Here is a 23,729-nt window from a genome sequence, read left to right on the forward strand (position 1 = left end):
AACCTTCGACGCGGTACCTACGAGATCCCCGAGCTTACAAAACCGACCCCTGCCAACCCTCTTTTGCCTATACCGCCGCGTCCCTGTTTCTTTATCCCTCGGCTGGAATCCTGGCGATTTTTTAACTCGCCTAATTTCACCGATTATAAAATGCGATCAACGCGATGCGGTTGAAGCGTGTAACTTCCATATTCTCTGTTTTAATCCGGCGAACGTTTCGAAGAGCCCGTAATCGCAGTTTTGCGACTACTTTTTAAAGCTCTTGGCCTCGTGATGAAAAAATGCCTGCTGTGTGAGCGATGAAAGAAAAAAAAATTCTCTCTTTCCTCCTCGTCGGGCCATCCGGCATCGCGACATCCTGAACGGATGAGCGGCATCGTTAAAATTCAGCACCTTCCGGCGGAATTGCCGGATTACTTAGAGCGGATATATGTTGGAAAAAAAAGATGCGGGATCGCAGTCGCGTCGGTCGCGTTGTTGTCGGAAATTTGATATGGATATTGCGAAGAACGCATCGATGGCGAAATAAAAATAAGTGAATAAAAAAAAATGACGTAAAAGATAAATTCGTTTCATGTGTACCGTGAATGTATAGGTACACTAATAGGCATCCATATATACCCTAATGATCAGAGAGATCGATTTATTCGGAGGGAAAAAATTGAGCAGCCAACCCGAACTGCGCTACAAAATGTTGGGGGTTGGGAGTGGTGGTTTGTTAAGCAGAGCCTCGAGGAGATCTACCATTGATGTATACTCAAGTTGCGGAACGATATTCTCGGGACATTTCTTCGTAATTCATTACGTTTCATTCGACCGATTTCGTCATTGATTTTCATGAGCGTAACTCGCCGTACATTAAAGAAAAGTTCTTTCAGACATTTCACCGAGTGGAATCACATCGAATTCGAAGGGAATTTAAATAACGAACAACGATTTCCGGTTGACTTTTGGTCGAGAGAAAATATACTCAGATTGAAAATAATGTGCGTGTACGATTGTTTTGAATTTCTCTTCACCGAAATTCCATTGCTGCGACTTTTGAGTAATTTAACAATAAGATGTAATGAACATCGATTGCCCTGGGGGTTTTAGAACGTTCTTTTTCTTACTGTACTTGCCCTGTCTCGACGCTGCGGGGCTGGAACTAATTACACGGGATGTATGTACAAAACCTAGAACCAAAAGTCGATGATAAAATCAATAAGTTTTCAAACACATCGTATTGCTCAATGCAACGGTTATCGCACGAAATGCGTTCGCGAAGTTTTATTTTTTTTGAGTGCCGATAACCCCCACACATAAAAGAAAGAAATAATTCAGAGTTATATATAATGTATATCCAACGCCATATGTACATCGGTTCACCATATCGTTAATGAGTTGCGACAGTGTGGTCATTATTCGACCGGGAATTGAGCGTTGTAATTGATTCTAGCGATTTTCGTTTACACGCAGATGAAAATACACCCGATCGACTCTACGTGCATCGAAGAATTATATTCACAAAAGCAAAATCGAGGTGGGCAACGTTGAGTTTGTTATGTTAGATTTCGTCGCCGCAGCGCCCTTGCGTTTCTCATATAATTGTCCAATGTTTAGAAAGGTACGGAGGTGGTCTGAAATATGACATAATACCTCACCCCAAGGTCAATTATACAGTAATTTAAACGGGCTATTATAACAGCCTCCTCGAGTTTACAGCCAGACTTTACAATTAGTCAGAAACTGATATCCCTACTATATTTAGATATCACGAACAATATTGCTCGTAGTATATAATACCCGAAATGAAAGCCCTCGGTTATCCACCGAAAAGTTTGAAATTTTTAAACCTCGATTTTGCGTGAAAGGATTTACATAGTTCGAACAAAGTTACTCGTTACAGCTGAGTAACACCCACGCGATTATTTCAACGTACGAAAGATTGCGCGATATCCAGAGAATCGGAATAAGCAAACATCCCTTCATTCCGTATACCACGGGCGTATTTTTTCCCTGTATTCTCCTAACTTCGTATATACTCGACATTCGAATGTCGCTAATGTTATTGTAACCGATATGTTTTGTAACTCCACCCTTCTGACTGGGATAAAATAAACGAATGTATTATTGATTCGGAATTTTCCTACCGAGGCGTGTATACGGTTACCGAATTAAACCACGACGAATCGTCGCCTGCTTATATGGCGCTCCGATTCTCCGAAATTCTTCCACTTCCTGCACCCTTAATACGGTCCGATGGGAATCATCGCCCACGTATGCGTTGCTGTTAGGGGCTCAGTTAATAAACATGCATAATATACACCGGAGTGGTCAGCCACATCACCGTGTGTAACCGATATATTATCAATTATCAGAATCTCTCTGTGAATTCATGTGTCCGTAAAAAATCTGGATCGGATATCACTGTTGTTATAAATTCACCGGCGAGTTTCATTCCCTTGGAAAAGAGGGTGCGTTTTTCCATGATATTTTTTTTTCATCCAATCGACTTTATAATAACATCAGAGCGAATTTGTTGCGCGCGGTATGTCGTACCTTATATTCAACTGATGTCTGGAAGCGAAAGTGAAACGTGGAAACCTTTGAAAAATGTTAGTTTTGAAATTGAAAATTTGTTACACGGATATCATATCCACACTTTCACCGGCCTTAGGGTTTTCCGAAGGTGCGGGGATGTCTTATGTTTCGGTGGAAGGGGATACTATATTCAGCGGTATCTTTCGATGGTTCTGAGTGGTTTTCGGGTGCCCTAATGTCATGTTTTCCCGTACAATCATGGTGGGGAAAGTGAACATAAATTGAATCGCAGCTACACACAACTACCCATTGATAATTACTACAGTCCAATTGACGGAACTCGTCTCCAACATGGGGACCTCCGCGCTGCAGATTTGTTCCAGGTGAGAATCAACTGAAATTATAGTTAAAAAAAAAAAAATACCCACAAAAAACACAAAAAACGAGATCCCAAAAACTCGTGGAATTCCCATTGAATCGTTGTATCTACTTTAGGCTCGTAATTTTACTGGCTCTGGGTCATGCCGCGGTTATCGATAGTCGGGCCGACGCTACAGATGAAATTTCGGTTGCCGCTGACGAAATTTGTCCATGCATAGTACGTGATGAATGTCCACGAATTTTCGGAACTTTGCCGGAGGACGCGTTGCTCGGTAATTTTCCACCTTGCGCAGACCCGGAAGCAGTAAGATGCTGCGGAGTTTCGACCAGCGTCTCAGTGGAGACTAACGTTTCCGAGGGTTCTCCAAAACCCCCGAAAACAGAAAGTTTCGGGCGACCCGAAAACAAGAAAAAAAGGAAATCACGGCGAAAAAAACTTCCCGTCATCCCTCCTGACATCCAGATACCCGTGCCTTTCCAATTCCCGGAATACCTCGACTATAGGACAACGACGCCGAGCACTGCAGATGAGGTAATTGCAGAAGGGAAACAGAACTTGGGGGCAGAATTGGGCGTTGTTGAAGAACGCGGTGGAAGCATCGAGGATAATATTTCACGGGGTGAGGCGGCATCCGATGCCTTTGTGTCTTCCGATCGCCTTGATTATCGAGGTGTTAATAAATACGGTACGTCAGAGGAACTCGGAGGAGGGGCAGAAAATATACGCAGCGGAAGTCGACGCGGCAAAATATCGTCGTCGAGTAAAAAGGTCGAGAGTAACTCGGAGACTAGCGAAAAAAAATCAGAGAGTTTTTTCACGGCCGAAGATATAACTACGAAGGTTCAAACTGCTGACAAAATCCCTGAAAATGAATCCTTCGAGAGCCCGGAATTTTCCGATCAACGGAATGTCCGTTTAAACGACCCTAATTCAGACTCCAGAACTTTAAAGGTCTCGACGAATCGCCAGGAGGCGTCTGTTCAACAAAAAAGCGAAACGGTCAAGAAAGAATCGTCCAACTTTGAGGAAAGCAGTTTTTCCAACTCAGCGGTCACCGAACAGCAGCAAGAAGAACTTGATGCTGGACAGGGAATCGTTTCGCGAAGAAGAAGACCAACGGCTGTCAGAGGTAAGATAAAGAGACTCTTGAAGGTCACGTTGGAATGATATTGTTGATCATTGTTTTGTCCTTTGTTTTCTAAACACAGATCAAATAAACTCTGGATCACGTTCCAAGGTCACGAGTCAGCAGCAGAACAGCGAAACGGTAACCAAGGAATCGAAGAACATTGTGGAGAGCAGTTCGAGTCGTGATTCCCTGACCTCGACGAATGTCGCTAGTACTGGGAAACTTGCTGTGAAACGAAGAAGACCGATCAAAGGAGTTTATCAACAGAAAAACGAGGCTTCTTCCCAACAAAATAGTCAGTCTGTCGAACAGGAGTCTTCGAAAATTGAGAAGAGCTCGAAAAATTTTGCTTCAAATAGTGCGGATCTGGTGGAGCAGGATGCGAGTTCAGAAATAGAGGCTCTGCAACAAAATTCGAAAGGTAAAACGCGATACGGACGAAAAAAACAAATTTCTTCCCAAGCTAATAGCGAAAGTGTGAAGAAAGAATCTTCGCGAGTAGAAGAAAGCTCGTCATCGAACTCACAGACCCTGATCTCGAACAGTGAGAATAATTTGGCCGGAGACTTGAGTGTAGAAATTATTGACGTTAATCGTGAGCCAATTAGTACAAACGCGTTTGACTTGAGAGGTGGATCTGTTTATGGACAACAGAAGCAGACCTCATCGCAACAGCAGAACAAAATTTCCAAAAAAGAGTCCTCAACGGTGGAAGAAAGCTCATCGTCGAATTCCCAGACCTTGAATTTAGGCAGTGATATCACATCGGATGAAGACGTACATTCTGTAACTATTGAAACTAATCGGAGGCCGACGCCAATTAGAGAAAAGATTTCCGGCTCCAGAGGTAAGACGGTCTACGGACAACAAGAACAGACTACTTCCCAGCAGATGAGTGAAACTTTTACTAAGAAATCATCGGAAGTAGAGGAAAGCTCGTCTTCAGGTTCACAGACTATCATTCTAAATAATCAAAAACTATCGAGCGATGATGCTGGCTCAGGAGTTGTCGAGATCGATCAACGCCCAGCTCTAATTAAGGATACAACATCCGGTTCAAGGGGCAATACAATCTACGGACAACAAAAGCAAACTTCTACAAAAACTAAGAGTGAGAGTGTGACTAAAGAATCTTCGAGCACAGAAGAAAGTAGTTCTTCGAAGAGCCAGAACGTCAGCCTGAACAACAGGTACACCGTAGGGAATCGTGATACCATTTCTGAACTCCGAGAGGCAAATACCCAAGATTTAGCGACTCGCGAGCAATTAGAAAACTCTTCTAACCAGAAGAAAACCGAGTCCAAAATCGAAGAGTCCTCAAGTTTTGAGAAAAGCAAAACATCGACGATCGAAGAAGCCTCGCTCGATCATTCCACTTTGCAGAATCATGAGTTGGCTAGCCAAATCGACGAAGAACTTCACGCAGACTATAAGGAGATCATTGCGACAGAAGAGAAAAAAGATACACTGAACAAGCAGTCGTCGAGCATTGAAGAAAATTCCTCATCCATGATCAGCGGACATACATCAACGGGAACCGAGACTAAGAAGGCTTCGGAGGAATACAAAGAACATTCTTCCACAAATATAAAGAGCGAAATGAGTTCAAGCGAATCTCATAACACTGAAAGTACCAGTTCGACCGTCACGTCAAACCTGATGAATCTATTAGGCGGAAAGATATCAGCTATGAAAGAAATGATGGACGAAAATAGGCACTCGGGATACTGGCGTGTCGCGAATCGAACTTATGTTCCCGTTCTTATCAATGCTGGTTTCTTGAAGGACCGTCCAACTTCGACTGGACAGCTGGGACTCGATCCTCTATCTGGAGTAACGCACAGCGACATATTAGACCCTCATCTTGCTCCTGAACTTTTGCCCTTGAGCTGCGGCAATGTGGTGTTCGGAGAGCGCGTGAAAAACGGAAAGACTCTGGTATGTGAAATCCCCCATGACAATATACCGCCAATTCGATTTCCTGGGAATGGTGAGAGCCAAGTTAGTCGTGGAAAACTGAAGGGTCCGATACTCCCGGACGCTATTGTACCACGTGACGATTCTCCAGAGTCCAATGAGGACCGCGAATCATTCAGGCAGCGAACTACCGTTAATATCGAAGATGGTGTGATTAGCAAAAATGTAAGGAACTCCGAGGCAACTCACTATACCGAGTCTACGAATAAATCGGCAAACACGGTGTCTGACGAAGAACTTCGAAAGCCGATCAGGATCAGGAAAGTTCTTGTAAAACGGCCAACCACCGCTCTCTCTGAAGAAGACGACGAAGCAGCCCAAATAGAGAAAGCGCAGTTTAATCCACAAAGGATCCAGGGAGTGTTCCGAGGTAATGTGCGTCATTCAACGAGCGGAACCAACAACTTTAACAAACAAGCGGATGTAATATCTGAAGAAACTTCGAAACAGTCTCAAGCTACGATGTCCAGCTCCTCCGTGAAAACTTCTTTGTCGGAAGAGTCCGCTTCTGAATCTAGCTCTATTGTAGAAACGAATAAATCAGTGTCCCACGTCTCTGCTGAAGAGGTTGGAGAAAATAACGAGGATTCAAAAATTACTGTTCATCTTCCGGAGATCCAGGTAGCAAAAATGAAGGCGATAATAAATGATGGAGAAAGAGAGCTCGAAAGTATCGCTGTTCGGGAAAGCCAAGCTAAACAGACGGTAGCCTCGACGTCAAGCTCGTCTTCAACAAAAAGTATGACGTCCACAGTGGAATCTGCTTCTTCCTCAAGTTCCACCCAAGAAATTAATGAATCGGAGACAGCGATCTCTTCCGATGAAGACTACTATGAAGATGAAGATGAAGATGAAGATGAAGATGAAGATGATGAAGACGAAACCCCGGATAAATTCTACGTTCTTCAGTTGGCGCCGATCCTTCCTCCTGCTCCCAAGGAATCGCCAAAAGAAGTCGAAGAAATTAAGCTCGTGACCAACGCAAAATTAATGCCAACAAATAACTACGAAGATGATAAAGAAGAAGTGGAGATCCCTACGCGACCCATTAACCGCAATAATATCAGAAATTTGGGATCCGGAGGTCAGAGACTTGGAGTAGAGAGCAACGATCAATTGGAGGTCGGTTCTCGGCAAGTAGCCAAGCAGTCCATAACTTCCACCTCCAGCTCTTCCAAGAAGTCTTCGTCCACCCAAGAGTCTGCATCCTCTTCCAGCTCAGCGTTAGAAGTAACTAAATCAGAGTTTGATGACTCTTCCATTGAAGAATTCGATGCAGAGCATACAGAAGAAGATCTAAAATCAAAGTTCTACTCGCTGCCTCTTGCCCCGAGCCTTCCTTTCGCGCCTCAGCAATCTTCAGAAGTTGATGAAGGCGTAGAAATCGTGGAAGTCATTGAGGAGAATCCAGTAGTGAGGACTAAGGTCGGGAAAAGGAGAATGAGACTAACGTCTTCCGCCCAAAAGCAACCTCCTAACGACCTTAAAGTCGTCAGCATAAAAAACTCCGAAGATAACGGAGCAATTCTCGAACAACAGCGTTTCGTCCTGCCGGAAGATGAATCATGGACACCGCACTTCTTGTACCACCGGAACAGCCGACAAGTGAAGCTCTCCCTACCGGAAGCGAAAACACTTTCTCCTGAGAGCCTTGCCATGCCAGGAAGAGCTCATGTCATAGGACCGCTACCTAATGGATTCAAGGACCCCGCGGTATCAAAAGATAATATTCTCCCATTGGAACTTCCGGTGAAGAGCAAAAGCGAGTCGTTCCGACCCGCGACTTCAGAAACTGATGAGCATAAAGTCTGAGTACGGGATCTTAATGCTTTTAGACCATCTCCCCTCGACCCAATAAGTTGGTCTTAAAATATTTTTACATTTATATTCGCCGTACGATAATAGCAGATAAATGCTGAATTGCGACAGAACTTGAAGATCCATTCAAAATATGAGGAGGACATAAAATTATCGAACCTACTTACTACAAATCTGTTATTTATTAATTTTATCAGCCCATATGCATAATTGTTGATTATATCCCTCTGTACAGATTCAAATAATGTGAACAATGTGAACTGATTCAAATAACGTGAAACGTCGTAATCGCCATTCCATCATATCATGTATTGCATCCTGCTATAATGCATTGCATGTGCATCAAGATTCGATTCTGATTTACCATGAGATTCAGACTCGCCTCTTTGTTATCATATGGTAAGTAAAATAGGTATTCGTTGGCTTTTTATCAAATGATGATACATAGCCACGTTTCTGTTTTTTATTATTCATATCAGTGCCCCCTACACTCGACAACTAGAGGTGAAATTTGAAAAATCAAACCGACAGAATTCAAACGTAATAAGAGCAACAGGTGACGTCGGTTACTCTGCTCGTTGACGCTCTGCTCTGCGTTAAATTGTGTTTGATACAAGTTTCTTCGTAATCGTAATTGTAAAGGAATGGCAGAATTCAAAACGCCAAAGTCGCAAAAGCGGCCGAGTAACACGGTGAGTACACCTGCAAGCCTAGGTACGCCTTTGAAGATCCCATCGTCACCGTTTCTGCAAAAATTAGGTTACGGCACCGGTGAGTGAACACATAAGTACAATTGAATTCTCGTTATCATGAATTCCTATTTAGACATCGTTCCCTATTTAATTCTATCCCAACATATATAAATAGGTGTTCACGTTTTTACGTTGGAGCGGTCACCTAGAGTTGGCTTTGTTAGGTCTCCATGGGCAATAAAAAAAGTAAATACTTTTGGCCGTAAGGATGTGACTTACAGTGATCGTATTCAAATCGAAGCAGACATTCTTAGAAGCCTAAGTCATGCAAACATAGTTGGCTACCGAGGCTTTGTTAAAAGCGATGGTCTGCCTTGCCTTGCTATGGAACAATTAGATGCTTCTTTAGGTGAATTTTTCATTGCAAATACTCTTCTTCCAATATTTCTGGAAGTCTGACATTTCACATTCAACTGAATACAGGGGACATGATTGAGGATATGGTAAATGATGGAATCATGGAGCCTTTTCCCGCAGCAGATATATTAAGCATAAGTTTTGAGATTGCCAAAGGCTTGGAATACCTTCACCACGAGGCCCACATTCTGCATGGAGACTTAAAGAGCTTCAACATTTTGATATCCAAGGACCGATCGCTAGTGAAAATCTGTGACTTTGGAGTTGCTCTACCACTAACGGAGTCCTTGGAACTTGATCTATCAAAAGCAAAAAGTGGTTATATAGGAACGGAATGTTGGTCTGCGCCAGAAGTCTTGAATGGTTTGTTATCATTGTACACCCATCTGAACATCTCTATAAACTAGACCCCAAATGTATATTTCAATATCCATGCAACAATTTCTAATCAGTGAGATCTGTCACGAGGTAGCGTGGCCGAGCGGTCTAAGGCGCTGGTTTAAGGCACCAGTCTCTTCGGAGGCGTGGGTTCGAATCCCACCGCTGCCAATATTTTTTCCCTTTTAATTCCCCATAGTAAGATCTTCCAACTGTTATTTAAGATTCACATGCTGCCACCAACAAAGCAGATATGTGGGCTTATGGCATAGTCGTATGGGAAATGATATCTTTATCACTGCCTCACATACATTCTGATGAGTCTCTAGACGGCAGTTACCTTCAAGGAAAAGATGCGGAATCAATGGACACATCTATTTCTGAAGACTCAGAAGAGATCAATAAATATTATGGTGGGTAATAATAAGATATCCTCCATTTCTCTGAAAGAGATGATTGATCTAAAATATTTCAGGTACAAGACCGGCTTTACCTGCAATTGAGTTGGGTTCAGAGTACCAAAATGTTCTGGAGCTATTCCATATCTGCACTGAATCGGACCCCAAATGTCGCCCTAGTGCCAAGGGAGTTGTAATGTTTTTTACCAATTATGTTTATGCCAAGTAAGAACCAAAATACCCAAAAACTGACAATCGTCATTTTTTTTTTTTATTGACAAGCATGAGTTGTAAAAGTTTCACAATTTTTATCATAGATATCACTCATGCTAATAGTACATATGAATTAATACATAACTTTCAAGTTGACGCATCCAGCTGATCCATAATCTCTGCTCTCATTAAAAAAAGATGGCTAGAAGTATCAAAACTAGTAGAATGAGACCAACAATTAGCAGGATTTTAATTTTCCACTAAAAAGACAAACGAAACAACAAGACGTAGAATTATTGAAGTTGTGAGCCATAATTTGAATTATATGTTTATCTTGTTGTCTATTATTAATAATATAAGTTTCTTACTTTTTTATACTTGTGACTTTTTCTTTCAGCTTTGCTTAGAACACTGCGACCATTGTCAACATCTCCCGTAGCTTTTCCAGCAAAGTATTCGACACAGTTTAATCTCTCACCCTAGAAAAATTATTTCCAATCAGACCATAATCAATTTTAAGTAAAAATGGTAACACTCACCTGCTTTTCTACGAGGAATGCCATTTCTACAAACATATCGCGCACTTCAGTGATTGATTTTTCTATCCTTAGAAATTCATCATGCCTTGTTTGTAGATTTGACAGCTGTAGTGCAACTGTGCGAGTATCCTGCAAAATCTGGTCAAAAATAGAAAAAAATGCCTTATAATTATGAAATAAGGAATGATTTCTGTAAATATAAGTATTGTTGCAATTGCGCTCAAGGTAATACTACTTGCATTGTCTACAAATAGATCAGTTTCTTTACTATCGAGCATCTGCTGGAATTCTTCGCCAGTGCATTCTTTCTTTGCTATGGAAGATATTTTAGATTAGTTTATCCAGACGAAAGAATAAATTATAATAGGCCAGATTAACAGAAAATTAGATTTACTCAATAATTTCTGTTGGTACAAAAGCGACGTGTATTTATCCTGGTATCGCAACAGGCACTCATTATATTCGCTCATGACTTCTGCAAACAAGCGCCACATTGTTGAGAATTGTAATATTTTAATTCGCATGTGTATCGGCCCTTCTCTCGCCGTATCAATGGACAGATCTTCAACCAGCGTAATATCTTTTTCCATATCTGGAAATAAATATCGAATTAATAATACCAGTGTCATAAGGTTTTCGCGGTATATTTCGTGCCATTATCGTAAGGCATGATGGTATGTTTATGAATCATACAAATTTTTAAATGCTCACCGCGCTATCTCCCAGGTAATTCATGAATGAAAGGCTACATAAAGGCACGAGCCTTGTGATTAAAAAAAAAACTATGTAAACATATAATACGTCATAGTACTGTTGAGTGTGTATCTTAACGATAATACCTTGAGGTTATGCTCAATCGGCTTATTCGCCACGACGTTAGTGCAACATAACAATCCGAAAACCGACAAATGTGACCATGGAACCGTTGAGGATATTTGACGACTTTAGGCTTGATGATTTAACCGAAACTTGGATTTCCTCGGTATGGGACAACGCATTTTTAACCTTTGCAGAATTGCCTGAGAATTACATGGAACTCATAAAAAGCGAAGATATGAATGTCTTGCTGACAGAGTCTACAATTGTGGTCAAAAGATGGATAACAGAATACGAAAATACCTCACAAGCTGATTCACAATGGAAAGAAGTTTCCTGGCAGACTCTGATATCGCTTAACATAAACCCCCGCAGTTTACTTCCAGTTTTAGGCTATATAATAAAAAGTGGGCAGTCTTTTGACGCTGATGAAGACGCAAGACAGTCCTGTCTGAAATCCGCCAGTCTTTACTTCACACTGTTATCTGTACCAGCAAGTAACGCGTTTCAGGTATTTCACCCAAATTTGTATCACTTAGCTTTGAATACTTTCAAACTAGCTGATCATTTGGTAGAACGATCGAAAAAATTAAACAGAAATATTGACTTGGAAGACTTGTACAACACAGAGGACGATGAAGATTATGTGCTATTAGTTTCAGAAAAATCAACTCTCATTAAAGGACTCAACAGCCTTATGTTTAATGTTATTATTATGCTAAAAGAATTCTACCTACGAGACTATCCACGATCTCTAGAAATTACAGTGCACCTGCTTCTTCAGGTTGGAAAATTGTCAAGAGAAGTGGTAACATTTGATAACTCCTCGCGAGAAATTGAGGCATCAATAAACTCACTTTCCTACAATGCTTATACTGCCTTGAATGGACTATGCAAAAAAAAACATGGTTGTATTGACACAACTATCAAACTAATAGCAAAATTCCTACTGGCCAATTTAGTGTCGAATCAGGATGAACTGCAACCCAAGGAATTGTTTGTGGTTAGAGAATCAATGATAAACTTCCTGGAAAAATTGCTGAAAGTTCACAAAGTCGAGGCTCGAATCGGGATCTCGACTCTGATACAACATTTGATGACAAAATGCCCAGACCGAGCTGAGGGCAGGATGAAGCAGGCATTAGTGATACTGAGGCTGATTAACTCCTGTGATCAAGAAATGTACATCAACGCTATAGACGATCTCATTGCTTTAACACATTATGATAAAGTGGGCTTGAGAATTTTCGCTCAAGAAATCATAGGGCAACTCTTGACTGAGAATAATTCTACCCATTTTCTTACTGATGAGTCTAACTCTATGAATCTCCAAGTTCGGAAATTACTTCTGGCTACTGTGTTGAGCAGATGTGTCGACTCGTCAAGCCTAGTGAGGGGAAAAGCTATGGCCACCCTTGCAGACTGCACTAATCTTCAAAACATTTCGATTTCAAGAATGATAAGGGACATTTTCGAAAGTCCTTTCCCAGATAAGCCCTTGCCAAATATCAAGACACTACAGCAGGCTATCCCAGAGAATATTGATCCCCTTCCAGGGTCCAATACCATCATTTCCATGCTCATTTCTAGGGTAGATGATGAGAGAGCTCTTGTACGTCGCAGTGCGCTGCAAACGCTTGGAAACTTGGTCCATTACTCCGATGGCCTTCTAAATATTTTAATACCGACTTTGGGATTGCATTGCAGAGATCCTGCAATAGTTGTAAGGCGGTATTCTATACAAGTTTTTACGCAGCTTGTGGAGAAATTTCCATCAGATCCCTTGTTGACTCAGAAGTGGGTAAAACATGTCTTACCCCAGATTTTTGACGTTGAGGTCAAAGTACAAGAGAAGGTTCTCGAATCTCTGCAGCAATTAGTTGTAAACAACATCAAACAATGGGACGCTAACGATTCCAGCTTTGTCGCAAATTTACCATGGCTGATTTTAGAACAAATTACTGAACAGAAAATGCGTAAACACTTGGCCAAAGCCTGTGCAGTATGGGTGAAGACAGATGTGGTCTTGAGACCCCAATTGTTGATGATAAAATCGCATCTTGGAACCAAAAATGACATTCCTGCTTGGGTTTTTCTATCAGCTATTGCAAAGTACAAGGAGCTGCCAGACATGAATCATCATTTTGATAAGTACAGAGACATCCTATGTCAGGATACTTTTCAAGCAAATTTGATAGTAGAGGTGCTCAGAAATTCATGGCAAAATCTAGACAGGAAATTCTTAGAGGATCTTCAATCAGACTTATTCCAGAACCTCTGCAAGTTCCAAGTAACTTTTAGCTTGATTAGTGTATGTTGTGACCTGCTTGTAGATGTAACAAAATATCTGTATCCCGAAAACGGAGATCAACGTTTGACGCTGAGTGCCCAAAATTTGATGAAGCTATGTGAAGAACAACTGGAAAGTATAATGGATAACGAAGAGGACTTAGAAGAAAACTTGCCGATCTACTTGAAAGCGATCTGCACCTTGGGCAATGCTTCCCATCTCTGTACAGAATTAATTTCTCCATCTACACTGCGTACCCTTCAAGGACTGGTCATAGAATGGAAGGATATACCAGACCCTGTTCGGTATCCAACAAAACTCCGGGCAGCCGCTGTTACACTTTTGGGGCAACAAGCTATGAGGGATAGGGAGATTGCTCAAGAAATATTGCCAGCACTAGGCGATTTAATGCGCTCAAGTGCAGCCCCAAATTCAAACATTGCGTCTGCTATAAAAGTTAACGCAGCTAAAGCATTAGCTGACATCTGTGTTAGGTTTACAGCCCTAGTAGAACCTTACTTGCCAGACATGTGCGTCAGTATGAACGATCCAAATCCCATGATAAGAGAAGCTATTCTCATACTCCTAATTCAGCTGCTGCTTGAGGACTTCATCAAAGTCAAAGGCCCTTTCTTTTTCAATATTTTGACCATGCTCACCGATACCGATGAGATGGTTCGTGACTTAACAGTCTTTTTGATCAATGAAAGACTACTCATCAAAAATAAAACTTTGATATTTAGGCAATTTTTGGAGAGTATCTTTCATTACAATAATCATCACTTACCGAGCAAGTTTTCTGCTAGCAGATTCAACCACAGGGATATTCGGAAGTTAACATTGCCTGGCACGCATAATAAGGAGAAACGTAAAATGATTTACAACTTTATGCTCGAACATCTCGAGCTTCCAGAGAAATTAAAAATCATCAAAAGGCTCATCACTGAAATTATATCTGCAGTAACGAACGGAACCATAGACATACAAAAAGATGAGGGACTGTCAGTGCTAATGGATTGCTTGTACATTTTGTCAAGCGAAGAATTGCAACCTGCATCTTGTAATAAACGCACAGAAGAAGAATGTCAGAACGAAAGTATTATTACAGAAAATCCCTTAGCTAATAATGCTGCCACAGGTATAATCAATGAAATGAAAAAGCAGAGGATAGAAATCTTAGTCCCAAGTTTGGTAAAGCTTAAGAAAAAACTAGCCAAGACCTCGTCGCCTTTTGTAAAATATGTTGCAAGGTATTACCTTGATATTGTCAACAAATATAAGCAGGAACAACTTGAAAGCATATTCAACGAGGATCCACGGTTAGAAACAGAGATCCAAAGCGATCAGAGGTGAGGATTTTCTTCCCATTCTTTGCATGACAAATACAACTAACATTTGCACGCCATTTATTCCCAACAATCCTCATATATCTCAGCTAACTTGAATTCTTTATTCAATGATTCATTCAGGAAATATGGAACAGAATCTGGCAGTGAAGAAGAATGTGATAAAGAACCTTCGGAAACACCAATTTCCTCTCCATCGAATCTGGCATTGACATGCCAAGAGCGACTGCCTAGAATTGTTTTACGCCGATTATCATCCCTTACATATCCTGGTATCAACAGCTGGAGAAGTCCTACACATTCATCAAGATTTGAAGCATCATCAACACGGTTCGAATGTTCAAGTCTTGAAACTCCAAAAAAGTTTACGGATAACTCAAAAGTATCAAGGAAACGAAAAGCTGCCCGAAACCTTTGTTCCCAAACATCTAGTGACGGCAGTCAATCCCCAAGGATTGATAGCAACGAAGCTGAACTTACAGGATTTGGAAATGATTTAGATTAGGGTCAGTCTCCAAAATTCGGACTCTGAATCTCGTCACATCAATTACAAATTGCTAAATATTCATAATATTCATACCTTTTAGTTTTCTCTGAACACGAGAAGCTGTCTCGGAGATTACCTGCGTCCTAGTATCCAGTTCAGCTTGGATTTCTGTGAAACTTAATGTTTAGCAATCAACTCCGTAAGTCAAATTTTCTTCACTATATATTTTAGACTCACCGCGATTGTTGTAGTAAAGAACATTATTCTGGAGTTCCTTAATAACATTGGTATTGTCAATGATTAGTTGAATCAACGTTCGGATCTGTTCGACCTTTGTACCATACAACAAATCGATTATTTTTTATCGGTATTTTCTGGTAGCTTCGTTTATTTATTTCAATATTCTACACTTACTTCCTCCAGGACTTTATTCATTTTTTTGTTTTGGTACATCTGTATGTGAACATCTTGTAAAAATCCTGTCCCAAACGCAGCACTGTGCTTGCGAATCTAAATAACAGTGAAAAATTAACAACATGTCGTTGGATTACCACAAAATTGAAGATGTGACAAACTTAAATTTTAATCGACGTTTAAAATCTTTTTCCTTTGCTTGAAAAATTATCTGTCAAAATTCAGATAGGATACTCAGAAAAACACGAGTCGGTTTTTTGAATTCAATGACGATTTCATGTGATGAACTAAACTAAATCTATGAAAATTGCTGTCAGGATCCACAACATATTCACTAAAAACCGGAATAAACTACAATTTATACTAACTGCACACAAATCAGGTAATCGGTCGCGAGTCATGATGGGTCGAAACCTAATCCAGTATGGTACTAAATAAGAAGTAAACCAAACAAGGTGTACTCGTTATTATCAGTCTTATCAGAACACTGTAGATAATAGATAAAATAATCATAATAATATTTCGTTCCACGAAGTGTTGATGCACTTGCTAATTATATTTTTAAATTGTTTTTTTCTCTTCGTTTTTAGTATTTTTTTCGAAATAGGTAACGTGTCCTACTTCGTAGGTTCATTCATTAAAGGCACACTTGTGAATTAAACTAGTTCACATCATACGGACGATGTTTTGCATCTGAAATGAAATAGGAAATAGACACTTTAGCAGCTGTAGCGGCAAGGCCGGAGTTAAGATCACTTTCATAGGTGTGCGTTTTTCGGTTTTTTTTTTTTCTTAATTTCTGCTCCCAAATCACTTTTTTGGAGCAACTCATTGTTATTTTTATCTCTAATGAAGAAATTGAATGTTCAATATTTCGAATCCACCTGTAACAGTTCAAAGGCTGCGGTCTCAGTCATAGCTATAGGTATGGCTAATCAAACGATGAGTTCAATTAGTATTACATTACATGAAACATAAAAATACGAAGTTGGGCACATATTGTTAATGCTATGTGTTTGAAAACTTTTTTGCACAAACATTTAATTATACCTCGATAACGAGAAGTACAATATTTGATTTTAAACACACGAAAAAAATATAGAGAATACGTCTGTGATCATACCATGTGTTATGGATAAGAAAAACAAAAATGATTAAAACTGTCATATATTTTAGTAATAATAACAGATTATCATAAAATAAAATTACGAGATTTACAGAAATTTACTACCTTGTTACCATGTTGGACTGTGAAGTGAATAAGAAGACACCAATAGCATATAGACGGTTTGATGGTGATTTATTTACTTTAATATATATCTTTTTAACAATAACAGTACAGATTCATTATTACTTCGACAAATAATTATAACAGTAACAACAATAATAGGAAGACTGATAAAATACTTGAAAAGTTACAACATTTCATACCAAATAATATTGATAATAATAATAATAACGCTGGCGTTAATAACTTGCATAGTAGGTAAACGTATACCTATATTCTGCGTGGGTTACCTACAATAGTTCATTTATTTTGAAGCGAAACGATCCCCGTAGAATCAAATAGGGTGAAAGAGATATTGTTAGGTCGGCGGATGATTAGATACGCAAAATTTCCATAATACATTCTTCCTTACAATTCATTTCTTCGAAATGTTTTCCTAAAATTAGGTTTGTTAGTCTGATAGTATTTCTTTTAGATATCTTACTACGTCTGTTTATTTTTATCAATATTATATTTTGTACCATCTATTCTAGTGGATAACGAAATTGGTATTCCATTATTTAACAATCTACAGTGCATTACAAGGCAGATCGGTCAGTCTTATGAGATTTTTAATCAATCAACAATTGTTCGTATCGTCTAATCAATGAAAGGCTACATTGATACAAGAAGATTTTTCGTATAATGCTCGATGAAGGCATCTACGCTCTACTTTCATTTCTTTTTCATTCGGTTCAAATTAAATCTAATTTTCGTAGTGGTTAGATCGTCACAGATCAGATCCATTTTTTAACGAATTTTATATTGTATTATAAACTTGTAACGGAAATTAATCATTCGTCCAACGTACACCAGACTCATATACCAGTATTGCACAATTTTTACAATTATTCCCAATATCTTCGATATGGCATAAAAACTCAGAAAAACAATATATTAGCTAATCATCTATAACATACGCCAAAATTTTTCGTTGTTTACCCAATAGAGTGATTAAAGTTTTTTTCAATTTTAAAGAACATCATTAGAAGGATCCTATGTTGTTTGGAATGTTGAAGGTTCCAACTTCAGCGAGATGCAGTTCGTGATCTCACTTTATCGGTAAGATAATCTATCACCTGAGTCTGTGAATGCCTGATGGCCAGTTGCAAAGGGGTAACACTTTCTTGATTTAAAAGTAGAGGGTCAGCTCCTGCGCCTACAAGTTGTCTAGCCACTGCCATGTGGCCTGACAAAGCCGCAGCATGAAGAGCGCTTTCTCCGTTCTATTGTGAGGGAAAGGGAAGATGCCTGTTATTGATTTTATTAAAAATCGTAATACTTCAATACAATTCAAATAGTTTGCTCACCGGCAGTATGCCCAGTGATGGACGGTATTTCAAAAGTTCTCCTATAACCGCAGAATGACCTTTGTGAGCCGCTTTGAACAAGGGGGTGGCCCCATCCTGTGTGTAAAATTTTTTCGATGATTTGGTAGAATTATTGTGACATAAACGGGTTTGAAATCAGAGTTTCAATGTCTCTCTTACGTGTCTGGTGGAATCAACTCTCGCCCCAGCTTTGAGTAGCCTTCTTACGACGTGGTCGTGTCCCATTTGAGCTGCTATCCAAAGTGGAGTAGCTCCGTCGGTTCTGATTGCATCGGTTTTTGCCCCTCGTTCTAGTAGTATTTCTAAAATACGTACGTGACCATTTTGCGCCGCTATGAAAAGAGCGGTCGCTCCGTCCTGTTAAAATAGATTTCAAGTATTTGCATGAATAAATTTAAAATAACAGCTAATCTAAACCCGTTTAATCTTTTTGATGAATAATTGATTATGTACGACGACTAATTTACCTTCATATGCGCGTTCACGTTCGCTCCTCTATCTAAAAGTCCTTCTACCACATCCAAGTGACCACATTGGCAGGCGACGAACAAAGGCGTTCCACCGTCCTGCAAAAATATTCAAGACACTTCTTGACACTAACAATTAAACTAAAGGAGAAAAGATTCCAAAAAACACAAGTATAGAACTGAATTCTTCGCTTACCACACTACAGGAATCAACTACAGCTCCGTTATCCAGCAACAAATTTACCACATCAACGTATCCTCCTTGGGAAGCGAAAAATAACGCTGTGGTACCGGTCTAGAATTAAATAAAGGAACGTTAAAAAATTGTTTATAGACCAGATGCTTTTTAGTCTAGATATCACAAATAAATTTTCCGCCAGCATGTCGTATAGGGTAATCAATAGCTGGTCAGGACGATAACATTTAAACGTCTAAGACTCCGTAGGTTTCAAAAAAAAGCTTCAGCAGTGCAAGTTTATTAAGAGAGGACGTATTGAATAAATAAATAAAAACTAAAAAAAACGGTCTGATGAGGAAGTTTTTATCGTCTTGATCCATTGGCCGTCGACACGGTTTAATTTAAATTACTCAACTTATCGTTTTGCTCAATTTACTCGCAGACAAATTTAATTTGAGAATTACAACACTACTGAAGTTGAACTCGTAGTAAAATTTTGAAATACTCAGAATATGTGGCGTTGAGTTGCGATTGTAGTTATCGTTCAATCTTCATAGTATAACAATATACCACAACATTTTTATAAATAGTATCTATATCCTAGGATCCGGTAGAGCCCTTAGCCTGGTTTGAATAGAAGAAAAAAAATTCTAGCGAAACAGAAACTGCAGTTCTGCACGCGATGCCTATCCGAATAATCGTAATGTTTCAACTTTGACATAAACTATGTTTGAAGTTCCAACGACAGACAAACGGCAATGCATAATAGCATTAATTACAGGCGGGAATAATCGCTCTATTATAAACCATAACTTCGACTTTGAAAAGTACGTGCATTTCGAGGGCTTCACTCGGTTTCATTCTATACTATACAGGGAAGGAAAATTCTGTTCCGACATCTGAACGCGTGGAATGTCGTAATATTATTCATTTGGAATGGAATCCATGGAGATTAAACGCTTGGTTTTCAAGCTAGACTGTACAAACTAAGTACAAAAAATAAGATGATAGATTTCAATTGAAAACATGTATACATATAAGTATTTGCATATTGATACGTAGATAATAAAGGCAACATATTTCGTTCCGATGCTAATAAATGAATGCATTACAGTAGAAAAAATTCATGTAAGAAAAGAATCGGTAGGCAGAGCTGACGTAGGTACCAAATGCACATAACACATCCATATAACCAGCAGGCCATTGGTGAATCGACTTTCACTCCAGAGTGGTAGAACTAAGTTCATATAGCTGTGTAAGGCAAACACGGACGTACGACTCGCGACAGCAAAAGCAAGAGCAGCAGCGACCTGACATAATAATCCAACAAGTGTCCTAATAGTACATGACCGCGCGCGTGAGCTCCTACCAGAATATTTATTATTTTCATCACGTAGGGAGCTCAACTATAGAAAAGTTGCCCCAAATAAAATTGAAACACTAATACTGCACCCGACTCATCGATCTTTTCTCATGTTATTTTGGTTCATCTATTAATTCAAATTTTTTTCCTCAGTACCTACCGACCCATCGGAGGCACATGATTTCACCGCATCTCATCGCCGGTAAGCCCGCTGACAACGAGTGATAAAAGCTCGAGGTAAGCAGAATTAATTAACATGAACTTCCAACGAAAGAAACTATCCACGAAGCTATGTGCAATATTTTTTTTCAGTAGTAAAACATCATTACGCAACTCGTGCAACAAAACGTTACGGTATATCTAATATACACGTATTTATATTCTCTCATTTTTTATCTATGGCAATTATTATTACGCATGTAATGACCGGCAGCGATAATTATAAACAACTCTCTGACTGCTTCATGGTTGATGCGCGTAAGTGAGGCTTTGCGAATCGAGGTACTACGATTATAATTAGGTGTACAGGAAAGCTTTTATAATGCTCGTGTAATTAAACCAAATTGGATATCATCAAGGTCCACTTCTGATCAGCTGTCCGTTGCAAAATTCTACAACGTCGAATAATATTTTCCTTCAATACGGGTGAAAGAAGTTCGTAGTTGTTTTAAAAATTTCAAGCACCAACAGTATACGTATGAGGTAAACCGCAGAAGGTGGCTGTGCACCAGCAAATCAAGATCGCGAGAAACTTAAGAACGCTGTTTCTGTATCCGTTACGCATACCTATATGCGACTTGAAGAAACCTGAGAATCTAAGATCATGTACTCCTGCTAACACTTTCCAGTAGCAACTACATTTCTGAGAGAGGAAAAGCTGTCTTGTTTCATCAAGTGCTTTCATAATCAATCGATTTTCCGGTCCCAATTTCATATCCATCCTCCGTGTTACGTGGATTTGCCAAAAAAAGGTAATAATTTTCACCAACTGCTGACTTTTTCCTCTATTATTTCCGCATGTTACGTGGATTGAGGCCACGAGGGTGACGTGAACTCGGATCTATTTTCAGAGCTCATCGCAAAATCATGAAATAGTGTGAATGTCGTTAAAACTGTCCATCCCCTCTCCAATGTCAGACATCCGCTGGCAACGGATGCGAAAATATATTCGGATCCTTGAAATTCGGTGGATCCAAGGTCGTGGCGTTCCGTAAGAAATATTACTGTACGCTATGTGGTTGCATAAGATACATTTCATCATAAAAAAAAGAATCATTCTTAACGCACCAGTCTTTTTGCTGCAGGATCTGCACCCTGTTGCAACAATTCAGCAACTGCATCAGCATGTCCACCAGCGGCTGCCAAAATCAAAGGGGTTGTACCATCCTGAAAATACGAATTGTTTCGAAGCAAAAATAATTTTTTCACAAAGCTGATGTAAACAAAAATGTCTGTTTTTTTTTAATTCCAGCTCACCAACCTTGTCTTTGCAGTCTACGTGAACTCTTCCAGATTCCAAAAGTACTTGAAGACGTTTAGCGTCGCCTTTTGCCGCTGCAAGATGCAACTCGACATCCCAAGGGGACTCTTTCTGCGTCAATAAAGAGAAGAGGTGAAAAAAGAATGCAATCGAATATGTACTGAGTTACCGAGGAGTTTCAAAATGTTCGGCGAACGTATGTTTATCTGATCTTGAAAATCACTCCTGATTTCCAACGGAAGCTGTAGGTGCAGCTGAAGCTACTAGGTAATTGCGTAAGCCAGCGAAGCACGAGCTGCTAATTAGTAATTAGTAGCGGGTCAACGTTAATTTCTAACATCGTATGAAAAGATAACTCCAAGTAAATGAATCCTAGATGTTTAGATAAATCAGTTTCGATGGCACGAGCCATTGCTGGCAACTATAACAACGGGCTCTTAATAAAATCAAACCAATAAAGTGGCTAGTAGATGAGAAGCAACGCTAAAGGCTAACTACTGGACCCTGTCGCACAAATAGGAGCAGTAGCCTCGTCATTATTACGGTTAACAGTATTCTAGACATTCTTTTTGTAATCGTTCGATGAGAGCAAAATTGCCAAGATGTTTTCAGATTTGCATCTTGGTGCTAATTTAACGTTGCGGAGCCAACAGGTGACAATATCCACTTATTATTGGGTTGAGCCTTTATAAGACCGGATCATTGGTTACTATTTGTTAGAGACAAAATCGTCTCGGAAGACTCAATGAACGGGATTTGAAAATTTACCGAGGTCATCATGTTTCCTTTGGCATTTAATCTTTACGACGTGCTGAATGGAGATACAACAAATTCGTCAAGGTCGAACAGTTTATTTACAGTAGCCACATTGTATAATGGTTTTCTATACCGGAATTGAGCAGAGCCCGATTCGCAGGGTAAATATTTCATTTTTCAAAATCTATTCTTTGTTTTAATCTGGTACACACATTATGTAATGTAATAGGCGTGTCTCTCGAGACTCAATTATTTGCCGTTCGTGTTTGAAAAAAAAAGTAATGAAAAAATATCACATTACGTCGTAGACTCGCGCTAATTATGCACCGGTTACGGACAGATAGCAAAAGATGTAAGTGATACTGATCTCTGAATATAATTCATCTATTTATAGGAGTTACGAACTTATCAAATCTTTTTATTAGAGTTATTATTTGAATTAAAACCCACGCGTTCGCCTACTATAAGTAGCTAATTGTAAGTGTGATATTATTCTAGAGAACATTGAATTAATTTACCAATTTCAATTGTTATGTATAAAATTCTACGAGCATTATGGACCAAAAATGATGTTTTGCTATTCGCATACAGTTATTATTATAATTGCGGTTTTACAGGACAATACTATAATTATGTATAATTGATCGCTTTTAAAGGGGATCGCGCGCATAGCATGAAAACACGCTTAACAGATGATCATCGCGGCTTCTCTTTTTAAAGATAATGAAATCTAGAAATCTATTAGAGTATTAACTTAGAATTAACTTACCTTCATGGACATGGCAGGATAAGCGTTTTTATTAATATTCCAAAAATAACGTGCATATAAATATTATGAATGGCAAAAATTATGGAGAACTAGAAGAAAACCACTTCTTTCATCAATGAAAATTATATTCTACAAACTCACTTCAGACCGATTTTATTTAATTGTTTCCGTTTATTTATTTATAATTCATATCTTAATCCCGTACAGTCCGCGCGAATAATTTATATAATTTTCTCCAACGTGTTTGAAGGAAACGTCAAAAAGACATCGTCGCTGCCAGACGCAGCATCTCGGGTGCT

General features: G+C 39.4%; 5 protein-coding genes and 1 non-coding gene across 14 annotated transcripts; 4 read left to right on the forward strand and 2 right to left on the reverse strand.

Annotated features, from left to right (window-relative positions):
• The first annotated feature begins 86 nt into the window (after positions 1–86).
• Positions 87–8,483, forward strand: LOC105691647 (serine-rich adhesin for platelets-like). 2 transcript variants are annotated; one of them, XR_007277496.1, is made up of 4 exons: positions 87–2,906; positions 3,019–4,034; positions 4,114–8,228; positions 8,309–8,483. XR_007277496.1 is itself a non-coding variant. In XM_012410279.2 (3 exons), exons 1-3 carry the CDS (start codon positions 2,875–2,877, stop codon positions 7,821–7,823), a joined length of 4,758 nt encoding a protein of 1,585 aa, XP_012265702.2. In that variant the 5' UTR covers positions 2,766–2,874; the 3' UTR covers positions 7,824–8,483. The 2 variants fall into 2 exon arrangements, 1 of the variants encoding a protein (XP_012265702.2); XM_012410279.2 differs by having other exon boundaries at positions 2,766–2,906; positions 4,114–8,483.
• LOC105691704 (lymphokine-activated killer T-cell-originated protein kinase) lies at positions 8,340–10,839 on the forward strand. The gene is made up of 6 exons (XM_012410383.3): positions 8,340–8,600; positions 8,697–8,930; positions 9,005–9,301; positions 9,541–9,729; positions 9,792–9,939; positions 10,325–10,839. The coding sequence occupies exons 1-6, from the start codon at positions 8,474–8,476 to the stop codon at positions 10,332–10,334; spliced, it is 1,005 nt and encodes a 334-aa protein (XP_012265806.3). The 5' UTR covers positions 8,340–8,473; the 3' UTR covers positions 10,335–10,839.
• Positions 9,406–9,487, forward strand: Trnal-aag. Its single transcript has one exon. It is a non-coding gene; the product is annotated as a tRNA-Leu (tRNA).
• Positions 9,941–16,320, reverse strand: LOC105691705 (syntaxin-1A-like). The gene is made up of 9 exons (XM_020855669.2): positions 16,188–16,320; positions 15,820–15,915; positions 15,643–15,736; positions 15,499–15,573; positions 10,861–11,058; positions 10,706–10,779; positions 10,467–10,604; positions 10,296–10,406; positions 9,941–10,187 (listed from the first exon to the last, which is right to left on the reverse strand). Exons 1-9 carry the CDS (start codon positions 16,218–16,220, stop codon positions 10,116–10,118), a joined length of 891 nt encoding a protein of 296 aa, XP_020711328.2. The 5' UTR covers positions 16,221–16,320; the 3' UTR covers positions 9,941–10,115.
• Positions 11,160–23,675, forward strand: LOC105691703 (condensin-2 complex subunit D3-like). 8 transcript variants are annotated; one of them, XR_007277501.1, is made up of 8 exons: positions 11,160–14,921; positions 15,042–15,424; positions 15,506–15,604; positions 20,579–20,662; positions 20,738–21,396; positions 21,496–21,650; positions 21,730–22,172; positions 22,282–23,675. XR_007277501.1 is itself a non-coding variant. In XM_012410381.3 (3 exons), the coding sequence occupies exons 1-2, from the start codon at positions 11,383–11,385 to the stop codon at positions 15,421–15,423; spliced, it is 3,921 nt and encodes a 1,306-aa protein (XP_012265804.2). In that variant the 5' UTR covers positions 11,160–11,382; the 3' UTR covers position 15,424; positions 15,506–17,024. The 8 variants fall into 8 exon arrangements, 1 of the variants encoding a protein (XP_012265804.2); XR_007277503.1 differs by having other exon boundaries at positions 11,654–11,793; positions 11,939–14,921; positions 21,730–23,675; XR_007277497.1 differs by having other exon boundaries at positions 21,730–23,675.
• LOC105691687 (ankyrin repeat domain-containing protein 29) lies at positions 17,103–23,571 on the reverse strand. Its single transcript, XM_012410352.3, has 8 exons — positions 23,431–23,571; positions 21,906–22,016; positions 21,713–21,811; positions 19,081–19,179; positions 18,885–18,983; positions 18,577–18,774; positions 18,397–18,492; positions 17,103–18,312 (listed from the first exon to the last, which is right to left on the reverse strand). Exons 1-8 carry the CDS (start codon positions 23,440–23,442, stop codon positions 18,115–18,117), a joined length of 912 nt encoding a protein of 303 aa, XP_012265775.1. The 5' UTR covers positions 23,443–23,571; the 3' UTR covers positions 17,103–18,114.
• Positions 23,676–23,729: the final 54 nt, after the last annotated feature.

Source organism: Athalia rosae, chromosome 3 (assembly GCF_917208135.1).
Source record: "Athalia rosae chromosome 3, iyAthRosa1.1, whole genome shotgun sequence".
Classification (NCBI taxonomy): domain Eukaryota; kingdom Metazoa; phylum Arthropoda; class Insecta; order Hymenoptera; family Athaliidae; genus Athalia; species Athalia rosae.